The sequence below is a fragment of the Camelus bactrianus genome, chromosome 2, assembly GCF_048773025.1.
Source record: "Camelus bactrianus isolate YW-2024 breed Bactrian camel chromosome 2, ASM4877302v1, whole genome shotgun sequence".
Taxonomy (NCBI): domain Eukaryota; kingdom Metazoa; phylum Chordata; class Mammalia; order Artiodactyla; family Camelidae; genus Camelus; species Camelus bactrianus.
In genome coordinates this window covers 37,215,724-37,237,303 of record NC_133540.1, presented here as the reverse complement: position 1 = coordinate 37,237,303, position 21,580 = coordinate 37,215,724, and the positions used below count along the sequence as shown (strand labels likewise).

General features: G+C 42.7%; 1 protein-coding gene across 2 annotated transcripts in view; it reads right to left on the bottom strand.

Annotated features, from left to right (window-relative positions):
- The window catches only part of SETD7 (SET domain containing 7, histone lysine methyltransferase), a 45,380-nt gene that overhangs the window by 6,660 nt on the left and 17,140 nt on the right, over positions 1 to 21,580 (bottom strand). For both annotated transcript variants that reach the window (XM_074378333.1, XM_074378342.1), the window contains exons 4-8: positions 18,086 to 18,287; positions 14,316 to 14,505; positions 9,107 to 9,188; positions 6,657 to 6,774; positions 4,111 to 4,268 (exon numbers count right to left, since the gene is read on the bottom strand). In XM_074378333.1, coding sequence (XP_074234434.1) covers positions 4,111 to 4,268; positions 6,657 to 6,774; positions 9,107 to 9,188; positions 14,316 to 14,505; positions 18,086 to 18,287 — 750 coding nt within the window. The remainder of the gene's footprint in view (positions 1 to 4,110; positions 4,269 to 6,656; positions 6,775 to 9,106; positions 9,189 to 14,315; positions 14,506 to 18,085; positions 18,288 to 21,580) is intronic.

Genomic DNA, 21,580 nt, shown 5'->3' with positions numbered 1-21,580 from the left:
TCGTCTGGCCTGTGGCATCAGACTACCTGGCTGTGCCTCGGGGCAAGGCTTTACCAGGGCACTCCTGGAGTTGTAAGAAAGAGCCCTTTTCAAAAGCAAAAGACTCTGTATTACGTTCTGTACTAGAGAGAAAGTTATTTTCTAGCATAAAAGTAGATGACGATGTCTTTCCCAGAGGAGAGCGGAGACTGCTCTGCCATCCCGCTGCTTTCCTATTTCCTGTGAAGCATCCTGTAAAAGGAGCGGCATCTCATCCCATAACGAGGCCTCTCAGAACCTCTCAGAAGCCAGGCTAACGCTGTGATTCTGTTCCTCTGCCGGAGGCTCCCGGCCTGGCTCACCTGCACAGCTCCCTGCTGAAGAACAGGAGCCAAGGAAGTATTAATAGACTGGTCTCTGCTAGCAGCTGCCGAAACCCAAAACGGACACATGGAAGGCACGACCAGAAGAATACTAACCTTACTTCTGTATGCATCTGGTCAAATCAGTCTCTCTCATTTACAGTTCCATTTTGAACAAAGGGCACTGAGACACCAAAGGAGAAGGTTCCAGGTGCTGCTTTGGATGGCACGCACTGGGTGGGAGAGGAGTATGTCTGCGGTGTGGGGACAATCTCACCCTCACTCCGAGGGAGCCTCTGTGTCCAAAGCACATTTGATTTGGGTCCGAAGACTCTGGTGTGAGTCCTGGTTCTATCCATTATTACTGCCTCCTTCTGGAAAGCTCACCTCTGTGTCTCTGAATTTCACTTTCCTCATCTGCAAAATCATGATAACACCAGTGATCCTTAGCCTCCAAGAGTCTTTGTGGTGACAAAATAGGGTCACATAAATAAAACACCTCACACAGTGCCTGGCACAAATCGAGGAGGCAACTTGCATCAGTTTCCATGTGGGTCAGCACGCACGGGAGTTGGGGAGAACTCAGCCACGCACAGCTCTCAGACCTGCTCCATCACCGAGGACATCACTGAGCCAGGGATGTGGGAATTCCTTATGAAAATCACAACTCCCTGTCTCTATATTAAATATTTTGTTAAAAAATAATATTCCACACAGTGGAGTACTACTCAGCCATAAAAAAGAATAAAATAATGTCATTTGCAGAAACATGGGTGGACCTAGAGAGTATCATACTAAGTGAAGTAAATCAGAGAAAGACAAATAATCATATATCACTTATATGTGGAATCTTAAAAAAATTACACATGAACTTATTTACAAAACAGAAACAGATTCACAGACATAGAAAACATTTATGGTTACCAAAGGGGAAAGGTCGGGGGAGGGATAAATTAGGAGTTTGAGATTAACAGATAACACACTACCATATATAAAATAAACAAGGTCCTGTTGTATAGCACAGGGAACTATGTTCAATATCTTGTAAAAGCCTATAATGGAAAAGCATATGAAAAAGAATACACATGTGTATATATGAATATATAGAAATGAATCACTTTGCTGTATACCTGAAACTAACACAACACTGTAAGCAAACTACACTTCAAATGAACAAATAATACCCTTGAAATGGGAATTCTAGTTAACCTTCTGATTCACTGAAAAAATCCCATGAGAAGCCTAAGAAGTATTGTTCTCTGGTCATTTTCTTGCTCATTATCCTTCTTTTCAGGCAGTAGAAAATGGACAGACTGAAAAGAAAGAACTCAGTCTCAGGTGTTGATTCTTCAAGGCAGCCCTAAGGCACAACAGTTAAGAGTGCTTCTCCACTTTGACCAAGAGCCCTAAGTTTTTCTTCCTTTTTTGGGGGGGGGAGGTAATTAGGTTTATTTATTTATTAATTTTTTATTAATGGAGGTACTGGGGATTGAACCCAGGACCTTGTGCATGCTAAGCACACACTCAACCACCGAGCTATACCCTCCCCCCTGAGCCCTGCGTTTCTTGTTGGTGATCTGGGATCAGCAGTAATACTAGTTGCCCCATGGAGTGACTGGGAGGATTGAATGAGATCATGCACAGAAGCCTTGAGCACAGCGCCCACCCAGAGGAAGTGCTCAAGAAACACTGGCCGCATGATTAGCCCTCAGACCAAACCTCTGGGCCACGTAGTTCGGCCTCTTGTTGATAAGTTACCTATATTTACAACAAGGAAAGTAGATCCTGTCTATCTGTCCCCTTGGCACGTTGTACCAGACTACAGTTAAAACAGCTTCCAGAAGTGTTGTTCTGTTTATGTTAAAGTGTGCATAACAATACTGGTGATTTTAGAAACAAATGAATGCCATGAGTTAGATCTGATTATTTTTCAGGTAGTCTCCCCATGACCCGAGATAACTAATCATTCACATGAAGCTTGGAAAAAAACTCGAAACAGGGACGTGGCTTTGCACAAACGGTTCCTTCTCTTGTCTCCTGTGCTCTCTTCTTTTTGATGAGAAAAATCATGTCCTTGCAATGAAATCACAGGACTCATTTGTTTTAAGGAGCTAAGTAGCATTTGTTATCGTTAGTTACCACTGCTTTAAAGGGTTGTTGTTAAGCTGTGTGCAGCCTGGAATGATGATTTGGCCTAATTCACGCTGGCCATGAAAGCCTTGGAGTTAATAACAGTGTCAGTTTCATTTCACATGACACATGTCCTTTGCCATTTCTACTCGCCCTTTAAACAGAAGTTGTAGCTTCAGTACTTGTTAGTGGCTGCCAAGGAGAGCAAGTCACTGCCAGAGCAATTTTAAAGCCATCTCAGGGATACAAGAAGGGACATTCAAATCATGGCAATTTTCAGATTAAATGCACATGATCTGATCCTGCTTATGTTAACAAGCTAGAGGACGCTGGAATGCAAACCACAGCTGAGCAGAAAAGGCTGCACACGGCTGCCTGGCTCCCAGGAGGAACTGGCATTCTCAGGCTGAGCTAAGGACAGCAGCGATGAGCTTCCAGAGAATCCCAGCTGTGTCCTTTAAGGACTAGTCAGAGACGCCTGACTGGGAAGAGAGCCTTCAGGGGGCATGTGAAAACTACCAAAATATTTGTAGGGCTGCTAAGCAGAAGACAGACTGACACTGTACACAAGAAAGAAAGGGAGATAATTAGGGCCAAAGGCTGGATGTTACAGGGAAAACCATTTGGGCTCAACAGAAAGAACTTTATAATCATCAGTGCCCAACAGCTAATTCCATAATATCTGTTTGTTCAGACAGCCAGCCGCCTTTGTGCATAATGCTAAGCCCCTCATCATGGAGGTTTCCAAGAAGAGGTTCACTGAGCAGTTGGAAGGGGAGGCTCAAACCAAAAGGGAGGTTGAATTATTTGATTTTTTAAAAATAACAGCTTTATGGAGATATAATTCATATCTCATAAAATTCATTCTTTTCAAGTGTATGATTCAGTGGTTTTCAGTTGTGCAACCATCAGCACTAATTTTAGAAGCTTTTATCACCCTTAATGGGACCCTCCATACTCATTAGCCATCAACCTCCATCCCCCCATCCCACCCTCAGCTCTGGCAACTGCTGATCTGCCTTCTGTCTCTATGGCTCGAGTGGACCATTGATATCAATGGAATCATATACTGCATGGTCTCTTGTGACTGGCTTCTTGCACTGAGCACGTTTTCAAGGCTCATCCATGCTGTAGCGTGTCACTATTTCATTCCTCTTGATTGCCAGATGATAAGGACTCTGATTTTACAGTTTTTCCCCAACACCAAGACCTCATGCTCTAGGCTTGAGATTTTATTGTCTTCCTTCCTTTTATATCATAGAGGGATCCCCTAATTTCCACTGTGCAGAGTAATTTCAATTTGTACCATGACTTCAAATAACAGGATCCTTAAATTTCCAGAATGAGACAACCGAAAAACAAAAAAGCCACAATAAAACAGTGATCATTAAATCTAGTGTTTCCATAACATTTCTACCATGTTTCCATTTCTTAGCCTGCCTGCCAAGGCCCAAGGGTGGGGCTGTTTAGACTCTGAGTTTCCAGTCATAAGCACGAGGCCCCGGGCAGAGGATGCTCAGATATTCTGAGGGAGCGGTCTGCACCGGGGCAGGATGACACCTTTTCGGTGCCCTGCTCATTCCCACGGCCCCATGGCACAGACCCGCCCCGGCCACTGGCAGCCCGGTGTCGTACTCACAGGTCGTAGATGCAGTTTGGAGTGAAGGAGTGATTCGCCTTGTGTCCCAAGGAGGCACGGTACTTGGATACGTGGTTGTAGGGCTCAGGCACGTCAATGACCGTCTCTTCATCGAGGGAGAGGGTGTTCCCGTTGAGCGCCCAGTCCCTGCTGTCAACCTGCAGAAAACAAGAAAGCGAACATTGGAAAGGATCTTGTTGGCAGGGAGGATATAGCTCAGGTGGTAGAGCACGTGCTTAGCATGCATGAAGTCCTGGGTTCAATCTCCAGTATCTCCCGTAAAATAAATAATAATAAAAATTTAAAAATAATAAAATAAAAACAGAAAGGACCTTCCTCCCAAGAGCTCAAACGACACTGGAGACGTTAACTCATTTATCCTTAAAATTCATGATTTGAGTGCCACATACATGAAAACAGCCTAAGGCACCCCTGGCACCTGGATGGGGGCAAACACTGAACACCAATGGTGCAAGAGGCAGTTGTGGGCAGCACCAGGCAGGTACACTCTTTATTGATTTTTCCTTTATCTTAGATGAAAAAAAGGATTTAAAGTCCCTTATAAAGACACACAAATATAGCCAGATGTCTTGAATTAAAAACAGGTGAGTGTTATATAAGTGAGTCAAAGAGGGCCTCTGTGTATTGGCCCCTGGGTTGTTTATCTCTTCACTGTGGGCTGAGACCTGTTACCTCAAAAGCTCACCCGCACCAAACTCAAAATTGTAGATGGGGAGGGTATAGCTCAGTGGTAGAGCACGTGCTTAGCATGCAGGAGGTCCTGCGTTCAATCCCTAGTACCACCATTAATAAAATAATAATAATTAAAAAATTAAAAAGAACTATAAAAATAAAAAAATTTTACACATCCCACTGTTTTTTAAATAGCCCAAATAGAGCAGAGTTTTAGCCATTCCTAGTCTGCTGCGTAACCCATGAAACCTCACCACATCTGCTAGGAGTAGATGGATAAACCCAGGACCATAAAGACACCAGATGTAGCTGTCCTTGGGAGCTCTTTGGCCCAGAGACTCCTCCCACACTACACATCACCTAGACCTGTCCGCCCCTTTCTGATCCCTCTCTTTCCCACAAGTTCCCTTGCCCTTCACTCCTCTGGACGGTGATAAGCCTCTGAACGGTCTCATGCTGGGAGGATGTCCCCTCTCATTGCAACCTGTCCAGTCACCACCCAGCATCTACAAAGCTGGCTGTGCGTGGTCGCCTCTTGTGGTCTTTTCTCAGATCAGCCCCCCAATCCCTTGAACCCCTACAGTGAGAAAGAAGAGGCAAAAGAAACATGAAAGTAAGAACATCAAATGGAACCAGAAACAGAAGGAAGGCAAAGCTGCATTTCAGGAAATTTCTACACCTTTGTTGCAGGTGGGCAGTCAATGTGACCAGCAGACAGTCACGGACAACCAGGGCCCTTTCTCATCCACAACAGGACTCACCATCTGCAGTGCAAGCAACAGGCTTCCCTTCCCCAACCACTCCCGACCAACATGCCCCAGGATCTGTGGATGACAGCCTTTTGCTTCCCTTCCCCAACCACTCCCGACCAACATGCCCCAGGATCTGTGGATGACAGCCTTTTGCTTCCCTTCCCCAACCACTCCCGACCAACATGCCCCAGGATCTGTGGATGACAGCCTTTTGGAATAAATAGGATTGCACTTCCATTCAAAGCTGTTGACTCTCAGAGGTATAGCCTCTCTCCCGGCTCTAAACTACCATTACTTTTATTTGTATCTGATATTCAATCAACAGATATTGACAGAACGCCTACCATAGGCCAGGCACTGTTCCAGGTGCAGGAGACACAGCAGTGATGAAAGTGAAAAAAATTGTCATGGCTTTTGATATTTCAGAACTGTCATGAGATACGATATGTGGCACTTGGTACCATTTACCTTAGGTTGCCACTAGTTGTGTTATTTTTCTCATCTCCCCAGCAGAATCTAAATTTTGTGAGGGCAGGGAGGGCACCTCATTGATTTACATAGTGAGTTTCAGCACAGAGCCAGGGTCTGCTATTTGAAACCCTGCCTGAACTCTGCTGGTAACCTTGGGCAAATTGCTTAACCTCTGTGGGCTGCAGTTTCCTTAGCTGTGGAATCTTTGAATACATAAATTACATATCAGTATCCTGAGCCACCTTCCGTAGGCTGAATGTCTTGGACTCTCGGGACTGACTGTCACAGGGGACACTGTGTGGCTGACCACAGCTTGGTTTGAGTGCACTGACAGCCTGTGCGACTGCTTTGAATGTACAGGGACTTGATCATTTCACAGCATTTTGCCCTTTATCATTCCACAGGAAGACATTTTGTTGTGTATAAGCTACTGACTCTATGGTGTTTTTGCTACAGCAGTCTGAGGCCCTGCTATAACACAATATCCAAGCATTTACAAAAGAGCCTAGCTTTTTGTCCCTCCATATTTCTAGTGAATATTAAAATAAAGGAAATAATGAGAAAATTAAGGGTGTTTGAAACAAAGCCCTTTAACCAATCAAGCCAATTTTCCACTTCTACCCCACTCACCTCTTGGTGTGTAATTCGGACTCCATTATAAAAAGACATAACAGTATTAGGTCCCATGGCTACCTTTGAAAACAGTCCTTCTCCAGCACTAGAAATGAGAGAGTCAGCAACATAAACCCTAAATAGAAAAAAAGGGCAAATAATGACTCTTTTTTTTTTTTTTGGTTTGATATGTCATTCCTTACATTAACCACAAAAATGCCATTATGGCTATGGAATCCAACATGTCAGTTCATAATAATTCCACGAGGAAGTAAGGAAAAATTAAGCCACAGATTTTGGCATTGGAAATTGGAGAACCGATACTTATGTCCCTTACTGCTCCCTAATACAGGGGTTATTAGTGTATATTCACAAAGTCACCCATTGCTTGATGGAAGGCTTTTAAAAATTTTTATGTTTTTAGTTAATGACAATTTCCACCATCTTCCAGGACAAGGCAAACATTTCCCCAAACTAATTAAAGCTATACCCAAGTTTCTCTATGCCATATAGCAGGAAAAGGCTGTTGTAATGAAGCCTCAAGATGGACCCTTTACATGACAGAGTGACAAACAGTTAATAAAATATATCCAATGAGCATTTCCCAGCAAAGGAATTTATTTATTTAAACATTTTTTAAATTGGGTTATAGTCATTTTACAGTGTTGTGTCAAATTCCAGCATAGAGCACAATCTATCAGTTATCAGCAAAGGAATTTATAACAGAACAGCCAGCTACGGCCCAAGGACCAAATCTGGCTGTTGTCCATTTTTGTGAAGTTTTTTTGGGGACACAGCCGCACCCACTTGCTCAGTGTTATCTATGACTGCTTTAGCATTACAAAGGCAGACTTGAGTAGTTGCAAAAGCCTAAAATACTAAGCAGCCCTTTACAGAACAAGTTTGCCAACCACTGGTTAATAAGAAAACAGCTCTCACAACTCCGGAGCTGGATTTAGTGAGCCAGGACATGCCCCATCCACAGTTTCAGTTCTTCGAGCCCTGGGGATGCAGTGACTGGTGGAGCGGGTCATCTTCATTCAGACTAGAAGGCTGAATTAGTGCCTCCACCTCCTGACACCCTCCCTGGGACAGAATTCTACACCCTGCCACTTGGCTGTGTGACCTCCCTCGCTTCCTTCAGCTCAGGCAGAGAACACCTCCCTGCCTGATGGGCTCCGGGCTTGGTGTGATCTGCTTTGCTACTAGAAGGTGGGCAGAAGTGACTGCCAGGCTGGGTCTTGGGGGTTAAGAAGCACGGCAAGTTTCTACCAGCCTCCTTGGCTTCCATTCATCTCCACAAGAAGAAGATGCCCCAGGGGGCTGTTGTTCCTTTAGCCTGAGTCTTCGAAGGAAGGCATGTGAGACAGACCGGAGCCCAACGTGAAACCTGGACGGCAGCCTAGTCCGGCTGAGCCAAGAGGATCGCCGTCCAAAGCGGCTGAGCCTCTGCCCATCTACAGAATCACGAGCCTAAAATAAAATGTCTGCTTTCTTAAATCACTGATAGTTTAAAGGTGTTGTTATGGGGCATCACCACAATGACAGTAACAAAAAAAGACTGGGTTACGGTGCTGTTGTGTTTGGGTGGCTAACAAGAGACCAGACTCTTCCCTTTGTCAACGGGCCAGAGCCTCGTGGCAAGAAAGAGGCCATTCATTCACTGTGACATTGTGGTGTCAGCCCTGTCAAACCAGGGAAGAGGCCTTTTCTCAGACAGATGGAACAGAAATGGAACGGAGGTCGTGCTTACAGAGCAAGGCAACGAGAAAGCCAACTGCAGGTGGCGCTCTTACCCACAAACAGGCCAGTGGCTGGGGAGTAAGAATTCCAGGCAGGGGACCAGAGAAAGCCACATAAGGAGTCAAGAGTGGAGTTTAGATAAGTTATGAAATGGAACAGGGCTTGACCCTCTGGGAGGGAACTCATAAAATAAGAAACTTGTCATTTACAAGCTGGCATGTTCTTTATGCTTCTTATATTTTCTTATTTCATGCCTGTCTTCCCTTTGTGACCGAAGAAATTATCTTGTGTTCCAGACCCCGTCGGCTGGGCGAGGTAGAAAAGGAGGCATCCGGTCTCTGCCTCGGCTAGAGCTATGCAGAGTGTGAAATGCTCTATAGGGGCAAGCAGGGGCTGAGACACAAATTGTGGCACTAGAGCCCCAAGAAAGGGGACACTTGGGCAGGGCACAACTGGCTGCCTGGCCCAACCGCTCTCTCTTCGCAGAAGTTTCATTCTGGGACTGACACATGGCACAGGCTGTTCTGTGCTTGATGGGTGGAGAAACTCTCTTACAGGGACAGATTCTGTATGAGAATAAAAGAACTCTTCCCCAGAATATCTGAGTATGTTTTTCTGCTCAGGAACTCGGCCTGAGCAGAGCCACAGAGGAGCATTAATTCCTACCACAGGGGTAATTTAATCTCACAGAAACAGTGCCATCAAAACCACAAGGAAAAAATTACCTCTCTGCTTCATACGGATCTGGAAGAAGAGCATTGGCAGAAATGCAAGATGAAGTTGACTTATCAAAATGGTACACCGAACCTGGAAAGCAAACAAAAAGCTCAGCCCAGGCCCAGAGTCAGGGAAGGACATTTAAAACATTTCTCTCCATTCAAGGGACCAGAAAGAGGTAAATAATGAAAGATGTTATTCAAGTTACACCAACTAGAATGAAATTCTTCGATATAAATGGATAGTATTTAGATTTGCTCTAGAGTTTTATTTTCAGGTCATAATGAAGAGCCATTAGAAGTATCTCTTAAAATCCTATTTTTGCTTTTGCATTTTCTTTATTCAAATAGTTTAAGAGCTGCTTGTGTCATTAATATTTTTTAATCAAGAAAATGCTCTGTCACGAAAATTTGAGATCTCTCTGGTCAGATCAGACTGGATAATAATTTTAAATTTTTCCTGTGGTCTTCTTCATCCTAGACACAGTCTGTAGAATCCAACCACCCACCCTTGGCAATTGTCTCCTTCACTAAAAATAAACAGTCAGCCTCACCAGAATTAAGGAGAACAGACTGCTTTTGATAAAGCATTAACAAAGTCATCTTATTTCTATTAAAGTGGTTCAAAAGCCAATTAGTGATTTATTCCAGAAACGAAGGCAGACAACCGTCCTAGAATTAACATCAGTCCTCTGCAAAGAATTAGCTGCAGAGAATGCTCCCAGAGTACAGGAAAGACATCCGGTGTTCCAAAGGCTAATAAGTAAAGAAACAAGTTTTGGAACTGGAGGGCTCACTCCTGCAAAGTCAATTATTTTAGGCACTAAGGCATCATAAATTATTCCATTAAACAATTCCTTAGTGGTTACCAATGGTTACCAGGTCTTGGTTCTGTTTTTTTAATACAATCAAAACCCAAATTAATGTCTCAAACTAAAAGTCAGAACAATCCAGATCTGTCAGTGTCTAACCAGGAAACAGACCATTTGAGCATCTCAAAGAGAGAGAACTTAATTCTGAGAATTGGTTATACAGAGCACAGAAATGCTGAGAAGCCGAACAGGGCAACGAGGAGCCTGCAGACTGGCAAGAGCAGGACTGAAAGTCTGAACCACAGGGACAAAGGCAGAGGTGTTCCCAGAGCTCTAGAGCCCCGGGGAGCCCAGGGAAGCTGGCCCCATGGGGATCTGTCCTGGTGGGAGATGGAATCACGGGGACTTGGCTGGACACAGAGAGCTTCTCCCTGCTCCCTTCCCTCTCTGTGTCCCCGGCCAGCGCCTCCCTGTGGCCAAACCCAGACAGAAGGCAGATGCACAAGAGGCTGGGAAATGCAGCCCGCAAAGGGCAGAAGGCCCTGCAGTAACCGCTGGGCAGGGAAAGGTTGAGGCACGCATCTGGACTAGCCCGCAATCCAGGAAAGGAAGTTAGTTCAAAAGAGGAACAAAAAACTACACTTTAAAGCCAAATATTTCTGTGGAATACATGTTCTAGTATGCAGAATTTCTCCTATGAACTCCCATCTCCTTTCCTGAGGCTAAAACTTTCTTCACAAATGTACTAAGTGCCAGCTACTGGGAAAGCACCGTGTTTGGGGCTGTGCAGACACAGACGAGAGCACGTCTCTTCCTGCCCTCAAGGAGTTGGTGCATCTCCTCCAGTGCACACTGTCCCTCCCTCTGCTCCCTTAGACAGCCAGGCCTGTGCTCCGGACAGACAGACGGCATCCTTGACTTCTCCTCCTTTGGCCTATCGTTTATACTATGACCTTTAGACTAGAATTCATCCATTCACTTGACAAACATTAATTCTAAGAGGTTAGCCAAGCCATAAAGATGGAATAGGAATTAGCCAGGGAATGGGATTCCTGTGCGGAGAGAAGAAATTCCGGCCAGAGGCACAAGGAGAAAATCAGCACAGAGAAAGTAGAGAGGCCGAAGCAGTTTGTGGTTCCGGAAGCATGAAGAGGAAGGGTGTGGAGGGGGAAGTCCGCGAGGAGGACTTCAGATATTTGTAATCTATTTTCCTCCTCCTCCCCCAGCCACGGGACCCGAGGCCACAGGACCCCGAAAGCCCTCATCTGTCAGCTGGTCAGTGGTTCTATCATTGTAACTGGTTAGAGGAGGGGGAGACACAGAGGGGACAGAACACAGAGTAAGGATCTGGTTCTTCCGAGTCCCCAAAGCGGCTATGGTTCCTGACTCTTTTGAGACCCACATCGTTCACATATCCTTAAAATAACTGAGGCCTGCTAGAGTCTTGCCAATAAATGCAACCCCTCTTTTTTTTTTGGCCTTAAGTTAGTTTGAAGAGGGTGTTTGTTATTTGCAACCAGGAGTCCTAAGAAAAATATTTCCCCTGAGAATGATCACCCGCATTTCCCAAAATGTATTCTGTACTTATACCAAGGAGAAGGTAATAACCATAACAACTTTCCTGATGGGGTTTTATGGGAAGTGCCAATATCTTGTCTATTTTTTTTTTTAATGAATTCTGACAACCTAAAGCAATGATCTTCAAACTCAGAACTGTCTACCTGGGTATTTACTAAATTGTAGATTCTTTTTTACTGTATATATATAAAATTGAAGTATAGCCAGTTACAATGTATCAATTTCTAGTGTACAGCACAATGTCCTAGTTATGCATATATGTACATATATTCGTCTTCATATTCTTTTTCATTATAGGTTACTACAAGATATTGAATATAGTTCCCTGTGCTATATAGAAGAAACTTGTTATTCTTTAAATCTACTTTTATATATAGTGGTTATCATTTGCAAATCTCGAACTCCCAAATTTATCCCTTCCCACCCACTTCCCCCAGTAACCATAAGACTGTTTACTATTTCTGTGAGTCTGTTTCTGTTTTATAGATGAGTTCCTAGTGTCTTTTTTCTTTTCTTCTTTTTTTATGGTATATCATATGGTATTTTTCTTTCTCTTTCTGGCTTACTTCACTTAGAATGACAATCTCTGGGTCCATCCACGTTGCTGCAAATGGCATGATTTCCTTCTTTTTTATGATTGAGTAGTATTCCATTGTATAAATATACCACAACTTTTTTACCCAGTCATCTGTTGGTGGACATTTAGGTTGCTTCCACACTAAGTTGCAGATTCTTAGGCACCCAGCCTACCCCCTGAGATTCAGAGTCGTGGCTTTTTGGTTTGTTTTTTCTTTTTAACAACTGTCCTAGGGGATTTTGATAAAGTGGTATGAACTTTTAAAAGACATATAATTCAGTAAAATTCAACCCTTATGTATTAGATCTGGCTCAATTCTTTTTATGAATCAAGTTGGGGGTATGTAATTATTAATCATATCTTCTTAATTGACGAGGAAGTGGGCACCTCCCATGAATCCCCATCATGAAAGTTACTGTGGTTATTACATTCTCCTTGGTATAAGTATGAAACACATTTTGGGACAGGGAAGTGACTTATTAAGTATTTTATGATAAAGAAATAGGTTCTGGAAGGATAAATAACCTGCCTAAGACCATAATACAGTAAATATTGGGGCTGAGACTCAAAGGAGGGGACTCTTAAGTTCAAGACTCTTGCCACTAAAAATAATGCCACTTCTGAGGTTTTAAAATCTGTATCACCAACTGGGATCTTGCCCTGATTGGAGTCTCCTCATTTCTAAACATTGTAACACTGTCTCCTTTGAGAACATATGGGAAGAGCACAGATATTAGAGTTTGAAGTTCAAAGATTACTGTTTCCCTTAAGTAAAACCAATTTTTCATTCTGGAATGATTTTATATTTACAGAAAAGCTGCAGAGATAGTACAGAGAGTCCCCAGTAGCCCTCACTGCTCCTCCTAATGTTAATTTCTTAAGTTACATGGTACGTTTGTCCAAATTAAGAAACCAACATAGCTGCACTACTATTGACTGAACTCTAGACTTTATTCAGATTTCACCAGTTTTCCCACAAATATCCTTTTTTTCTGTTCCAGGATCCAATCCAGAATCCCACATTGCATTTAAAATGCCTCAGTTTTTAACTTAAAAAAACAAAAACTGAGACATTTATAACAACCCAAGTTGGACCTAAATGTAAAGTACTAGATTTCTTATTTTTGGACAACCACTATTTGGAGAGTCTCCTTCCGAACCAAATAGCTAAATATTATTTCGGCCTATCAATGCCTAGATGTATTACTTTTTCTACTTCTCCTTATGCCTCAACTTGCATTGGAAACACAGACATGCATACATTGTTTTCAAGGAATCAGAACGATTCAATTGGCTTTCTTATGTTGTGTCACCCAAAAATACAAAATCTCGATTATTTTATGTGTATATTTTCCAGATTTTCTACAATAAATTATTTTATATATTTATTTTTTTTTGGTGCCAAAACCTACAATAAATAATTTTATAATCAGAAAAAAAGTTTAGTGTGCCGTACTGTGCTTCTAAAAGGAAATAGGATTTTTTTCTAAGATAGATTCCAACAGACTCACTCATGTGTCAGTTAGGTCCTCCAAGAAGATGCTAGGCTCTGAATGTGCATTTATCTTTTCCAATCAGAGCTCAAGCTGGATCAGCTTTACAATCTGTACCCACCTGGAGATCTACCTAACTTGATTCTTTATTAATTAAATCATTAAACTGTAGTTTTTTTTTCCCCCTGAGATACACTATTCACAATTGGTTAAATTTACTGGCGTCATTTTTTCATTCCTTCTCTGTATTGGAATTACATAGCTGTGCCCTGACAAGTGACTTTTCAGCATCTGCCACTAAAGTGCATGGTGTATATTTCCCTGTCTCACTGATGTTTGGTTTGGCCATGTGACTTGCTCTGACCAATGAAAGTGGGTGAAAGGGACATCGTATCAGCTCCAAGCTGAGGCTTTAAGAGGCGTCATAGGTGTCTGCTCATGGTCTGGCTTCCTGTGACCACCTGAGAAAATGTGGACCCAGGTCACCACTGTCCCTTCAGACTGGGCCCCAGAATGAAGACATAGAGCAGACTCAAACCTGACTAGAAGCCTGAAGTCCAGCCTGGCCCGAGTGCTGCCGGTCAGCAGATCTGCGTTTGCTGTTGTAAACCGCTGAGGTGTGAGGTGCCTGTGAAGCAGCACAGTTGACTAGTACACCATTAAAGTGGCCTAGGCAAAGACAGTCACTTCTCTCAGATAAGCCCTAACAACTGGCTTTAGGGAATGAGAGCAACCCTTCGGGGGCAGATTGAACTTACTTCCAGGCATCAGTTCAAAGTGAGGTCTTCCTTCTTCAGTGGACGTGAGAGTAGCCAGTTTCCCTTCTATCATCTCTCCGTCAATGAATTTTCCATACAGGGCAGTCCTCTCATCGGGGTACACATAGGCGATCTTCTCTCCCGTCATCTCCCCATCTTCATTTACTTCTCCTACAAGGCTGCCTCCATCCTGATGGGAGAAACCCAAAATCAGAAAATATTATATATAGTATTTATCTGTATGACACGAGTTCAAGAAATTTCTCTCGTGCACCCCCACGGTTAATACGGATCATAATAGTTTAAGAACTTGGAGCTTTGCACATGAGTGTGAAAAGCACGGTGCGTATCTCCCCTCCCCATCCCGTCCCCTCTAAGTTATATGCACAGGGGGCGTGTAAGCCTGATTGAGAGTCAGAGATGGGGTTATACTTTATAATCCCGGACAAGTTGCTGATACTCTATCTTGGTTTGCTATCTAAGGAAAAAATGTTGTATCTGTAGCATTAGTTACAACCATTTAAAGGAAACATAACTAAGTGATCACTTTGGGCCAAGATCAAATGAGACAGGAGTCTGTAGCAAGACAGGCTGGCTTGCCATTCCTATGATCCTATGTTGAATTCTGGATTTCTGGTCTATTAAGAACATCTTTAGTCTAAAGGTACTTAAGAATCAATTCAGTGTACATGAGGAAAGAGAGCTGTCTGCACTTTCTAAGAGATGATCAAACGGACTTCTGCACACGGCCTTTCTGAGTCTCCTATACCGTCATTTTTTGGAGGGAGTCAGAAGGAAAAGTGAGGAAAGATCAGCTCAGTTCTACTCCCTCCCCATCACTTCTTTCTTCCCACTCTTCTTGATTACTGCTCCCTTTTGCCTCCTTCCAGGAGAGGAGCCAGCTGTGCTTCCTGTTTAACTGTCATTCGCTTCATTCCTCAGGGTCATTAAATGCTTTAGGGCACACACTATCATAGCATAGCTTTCTGTATCCTGGTATCAGTTTGAGGGACACAGCAGGTGATATAATTACTATTGAAATTGAATTGGAATACTAAAGATAAGCTAATAATTAACTTAAAAAAATCAAATCTAGGGTGCAAGAGATGTTTCCTTTTTTTCCCCCATCCAGAAGGCCCTTATGGTATAACTGAAAATCTAAGACCTTTGTGGGTTTGACATAACAACAGTAATGCAATGACATCTTCTAAAAGCGTGGTTAGGTGCCCAACTCAAAGGTTCTAATTCCCCAGCTCAAAGGTTCAAGTCAGTGATGAGGGATGCTCCTGAGTGATCCCAGATGTTGCTACTGAGAGACAGCAGGCAGAAGTCCCACCAGGTAAAGGACTTCTACAGCTCCCCATAGTCTGATTGGAGAAAAAAGGTTATAAATTTAAAAATGAATCACAGCACTTTCATAGAAATAAAAATACTTGGAAGCACTTTTCACGGAGAGAAGTGCATTAGGGATGTATTATGCTCTTTCTCCTCCCCGTGTTAATTCTTAATAACCCAGCCTGAATGGGGATGATACTTTTTGCAAGATCTGCCTGCAGGCATTCAGTGGTGATTACTGAGCTGAAGGATGTTGGAGCATTTGTGCTTCTTACATGCCGCCGTAACTGATATAAGCCATCAGCATTTCTATGTATTCATAACAGAATGCTGTCTTTCTAGGGTCCCACTTTTCTCCCCCCTTATGTGCTTTAAACTTCCAGTTTGGGGGGGCAAGTGAATTTATTTGTCTAGAATAATAAAGTAGAGATTCTTCTTTTACTTCCAAAAGGAGTTACGAGTTTTTAATTAAAAACTTTCCATCACAGTTCCAAGGTAAAATTTTGAAAGAAATAAATTGTCCTTAGAGTGGGCTTATAAATCCTTTGGGGGAAATCATGATTTTTGCTTGCTTTTGTTCCTGCTTTAACCTCATGTCACAAACACCTCCCTGTCAGCTGCCCCTTTGTCTCCTCTGCTCAGTGGCTTCCCCTCATGGAAGGAGAAATCATGCATTTGATTAGTAAGAGGGCAGGATCTGACTCCCGCTGATGCCCATCTCTACCAGAGGGTTAACAGGATAAAGCCTGCTGCTCCTACGTGTTCTGCACTTTTGCTCACCTGTCTTGGGGACTGGCAGTGCTCACAGGCTGTACCTGCCCCCCTCTGTTTCTGTCCTTTCCTTGGGGAAGCTGCCCCAGGCAGCCGTACTCTCCCAGGGGAACCTGCAGCTTTCTAGCTGCTCTGCGGACCACCGGTCCACCGGTTTAGTTCAGAGGGGAAAGAGTAGAAGACTGCACCACATCTCCAGTCGAAGGTGCCATAATGAAACCAACATCTCGATCCCTGACACCTGTGTCCATTAGTTGATTCCCACTCCAGAAAGCAGAGCAGAGGGGTGTGATTACCACCCCACTCCAAATGCCAACAGACTCTATATACGAACTGTTATCAACCAAGTTAATTTTTAAAGCTTATAACTCTCCAGTGCCTCTTCCTTCCTGAGGCAGAGTCTGCTCTTGATGTTTAAAAAAACAATAATCAAGGCTACATGCAGCTGCACATTTTAGGTTTCAAAATACAACTACATTGAGTGAATCAGATCCATTCACTTTAGTGCATCTTTGATCTCCTTCCTAGACCCATCCTCGTGCAGAGATCCACCTTCCCTGACTTTAAGACTCTCCATCACAACGGCAGCTCCCCAGCCCTGGGCAGCAGGACCTTTAACCTGCCTACTCACGAAGCAACAACAGTTTCAGGCTTCCTAAACTGGTAAGTCCCTCCACCTCTTCTACCTCTGAAACTGAAAGGACTTCTGATCTATTGCAGACCCTACCAAGAGCACGTGTAAGTTCTTTAGTAATTATTTAAAAAAATGTTTTACAGTATTTTTTCCGTACGCCTTGACTATAATTTTTTAGGAACAATAATGTGTAAGTAGATTTAGCTGGGACTACTTTTCTCATTATACTTGTAATAGATATTTTGTTTTTAATTAAAACCCAATTTGGGTTCAGAGTAAGAAAAAAATGTAGTCTGACTTAAGCTCTGGACAAAATAAAATATTAGATAATATATTTTCTCAGGTCTATTTTCTGAAACATTTTCTAGAAATTCACTAATAACAGATAGGGTATTTGAAATGCAAACAAAATTGAGAGCTTTAATTCCCAACTAGGGGTTTTGCCACATCTTTTTGCTCTAGTCATCTCCAGGAAGATCATAAAGTGTTATTTAATACTCAAAGGCAAGTTAATTTTAATCACCTTAATTTAAGCAATTTAACAAGAAAGCACCTTATAAAGTAGGAAATAAGGTTGTAAAATGAAGTAACAACAGTGTAATAAGTCCAAAAAGATGAGAAATTGCTGCATTTGTTCTTACATATGAGAAAGAATAAAATTAACTGCAACAATGAAACTTTCTGCCAGCTGTAAGGAATATTTTTAAAAAGCAATATCGTTTTTTATCTTTATCAGTGGTACTGTAAAACCAATGTGTCCCAGTTTGTTCTAATCATGACCAATCATTCCTTTCCAAAACCACTGTGAAGAGGAATTCGTAACAGATCGAAGGGCAACAATCTAAGTCCATAGTGAAAACAGTGAGAGGACATCCCTCCTAAGCTGCTGGCTTCAGCTACAGTGACTCTCAAATTTCACAGCCTCACATTTTCTAACATAGAGAATACATTTTACTTTTCATTGCGCAGACTCAAAGCACTGTCTGAAAACATGTTACTTTCCAGCAAAACGAACAGTCACGAGGCTTACTGGGTAATATATCCAGCACACTCCATGCCGAATGTTATCTTTATATTGCCCCTTGAAGATCAGTCTCCCATCTGTGTCGTACTCCTGGGCCGGTCCATTCAGCTCTCCATCTACATACGTGCCCTGGAGAACTCCCCCATCCTCGTAAGTGTAAACTCCTTGGCCCTGCAGGGCATCGTCCACATAATATCCCTCCAGGGTGCTGTGAGAGAAGGGAGAACAAAAGGGAATAGTCAGACTGTGACTCAAGCCTCGGAAAAAAAGGATCACATCCAAGGAACTGCGTGCCCAGCTGTTGTTTCAGTGCTGACCTGTATGCAGTGCATCCTCTGAATTCTCCAAGATTGCTAGGAAGAATACTCCTGAGATAAGGGTAGGCTTAGAAACAGAGAGGGAGATTTAACTCCTCATCTCCTGGTTCCTATGAACCCTATTTCTCTGCTGGAGGAAACAGAGAAGAAAGAAGCCACAGGTGGAAACTGAGAATAAGCCTCATCTAAAGAAGTTTCCAAAGCTAGATGCCGACCAATACCGGGCAGTAGAAATCCTGGTGTTACCCTTTCCGCATATAAACCACCCATGCTTAGTTTCCCCCAAGAGTGGTCCAGAATTCACCAGCAGTTTTCAAGGGTCTTTCAGATGGCTTGCACAGAGTGGTCTCTAAAAATACAAATGTGGCTTAGAATGTGTAGATGTCTGCATATTTGTCTTAAGCCATTAACGCATTATTTATCAGTGACAGTCATACTTGGTATCCAATCAAAAGTATCTCCTTCCATCTCTTTGGAAGATATATGGGGATTTACTGAAGTATGTCTGTGATCTCAAGGGAAATGGCGCAAGTACTTAAGACGGCAGGCTAAAGCTTGCTGATATCATTAGCAGCTTGATAAAGTTTGATACCCATGGTCCTAGAACAGAAGAAAGCTCACAGAATTGCTCATGGTGATTTTATAAGAACTACTCTCTCTCCCCTCATAAAACACTTTTGGAATTTCGATAACATTTTTTTCAGTGTCCACCTCACAGAGGCCATTATGCAGTGAAACTAACTTGACCAAAAAATTCCCTTCATGAGTTGAAATTTGGAATAAAAGACCAGCTCAAATTACTCTTAAATTTAAAACCTAAGATGTTTAGCAACAAAGACAATCTGATTATTTTAACATGTGCAGATAGCGCTCATTCGTTAATTCACTAACAAACATTTACAGAATGACTTCAAGTAGCGAGCATCGTGTGAGGATCCAGAGAGCATGACGAACAAAACAAACAGAAAAACAAGAGACATGTACTGGGGACAGGTGGGACCCAAAGGGGGCTGTGGGGACCGAGGTGGCCGCACCTGGCTCTGCCTAGAAAAGTCTTGTCTTGCTGTAATGAATGATAGAATATCTGTAATTATTAAATGAAAAGCACAGTCTAAAAAATGGTAGCCTCTGATTACATTGTAATTACACTATTTGTCGTCTCCCAAGGAGATAAATAGTTCTCTTTCAGTTTTGTTTGTACGATCCATGATAAATCGGCCTAGTAAATTCATGAAGAGAATAAAGTGCACTTTAGCGTAGCCTTTGCATCAATAATCAAAATTCTAAATCTAGGAGGTCGGAATTAATGAGATTCGATGTCATTAGACTCCTCAATGAAAAAAAAAAGGAAGGACAACCTTGGTGAAGGATAACTAATCAACTGACATGATGCAATATACAGTGTGAAAACCGATTTAATCGCCTCTCTGCATTTTGGGGATCGCCAAATAAAATACCGGATGCTTAGTTAAGTTTGAATTTCAGATAAACAACACATAAGCTTTTAGCATGAGTGTGTCCCCAGTATTGAATGGGACATGGTTTTTTTTAAGATTTTTTTGTTACTTATCTGAAATACCATTTTAACTGGGTGCCCTGGATTTTTATTTGCTAAACCTGGCGACCTTATTGACTTTGAATTCTCAGCAGCACTCAAAATGTTACTGTGTGTGTTTGGACAGAATTATCCCCTAACAGACTGGTCTGCCAATATTTCTCAGGTTTATGATCAAATCTACAAGGCATGAGTCTGGCGAATCAGTTAAACGATCGTATGGATTTGCACACATTTCCCTGCAACCGTACCCAGTAGCTTGTCCCACCCTCCCCTACAGCAGAGCCCACCTTGTTAGTATCACAATCCAGAGAACAAACTGCTATTCCCCTCTTAGCTCAACTGACATAAGGTACACAAATGCAAATTCTTGGGGTTTAGAGAGCAAAACTTCCTGCATTATTGTCCAGCACCTGCCTGGGGAAACAGCTTAACTTCCTTGGAAAATTTTTTTGGGAGCTTGGATGGAATCTGATGACAGCAAAGGGTCATGCTAGCACATGAACTGAGGTCTCCTGAGCAATACCAATGACAAGGCTTTAAAATCTTTTTGTCACTGAGGAAATTAAAAGCTTCTTAGCCGGGTGTTAAAGGCACTACCTTTCTTTTTCCTCCAAAGGAGGTTGGCAAACCAGGGCCTGCTGCCTGTTTTTGTAAATACAGTTTTACTGGAACACAGCCACGAACATTCCTTTCCGTATCCTCTGTGGCGGCTTTCACATGACAACAGCAGAGTTGAAGAGTTGCAACAGAGGCCGTATGTGGCCCCCAAAGCCTAAAATATTTACTGCCTCACCCTCTGCAGAAAGTTTGCTGACTCCTGCTCTGGAACCCTCTGTTCACACTGGTTTACTCACTGGCTCAGAGCACACCTCTACGAATCGTAGCTTCCAAACCACGGTCTCCCTGCCTCTTCTCTTAAAACATATTTGACCAAACTTAAGCTCCTGAGGACACACTCAGGAGAAAAAAAAGTTACGGATCACATTTTCTTTTTTCCTTTTTTTTTTTCATATAAAACAAAACAACTTTTGGAAAACAATGAATATTCTCCAACCTCTGGCCTTTTTCTATTCAAAAAAGAAATCAACTATGAGAAAATGGCACTATTTTGTAGCCACTCAACTGTTACTATCTGGTCATATCTGAGAAATAACTATGTAGAAAATAGGTTTCTGATCTTTCTTGCTGATATTGGGTGGGGACTTGTGTTCTGGAGGAAGTGGGTTCATGGCAGGCCTCCTCAGAGCCTACCCATCCCCTGCACGGAGCCCGACTTCCCAGAGTCTCCCTTGACTTCTGCAACTAGCATCACTGGAGCCTAGTCATGGGCGAGTATGTGCCATGTCTTTATCCACGGTGAGCTTACACGTCCTTTTTCTCTAACTCAATTGTTAAGCCCTTTCATAGGAACAAATCAGGCATTCTGTATTCCTCCCCTAACACGTAATAAACATAGCATATCTGCAAGTGGCATTTCCTAAATGAAAGAGTGGAACTGGGAACTGGGATAATCTTGCTTTAAGAGAAGATTTAGAGGGAACACAAAGATTTAACAATTTCCTCAAGTGCAGGGAGGATTCTCTATATGAAGTATGTGCGCATGCAGCCTGCAAGTTGGGGAAGTGT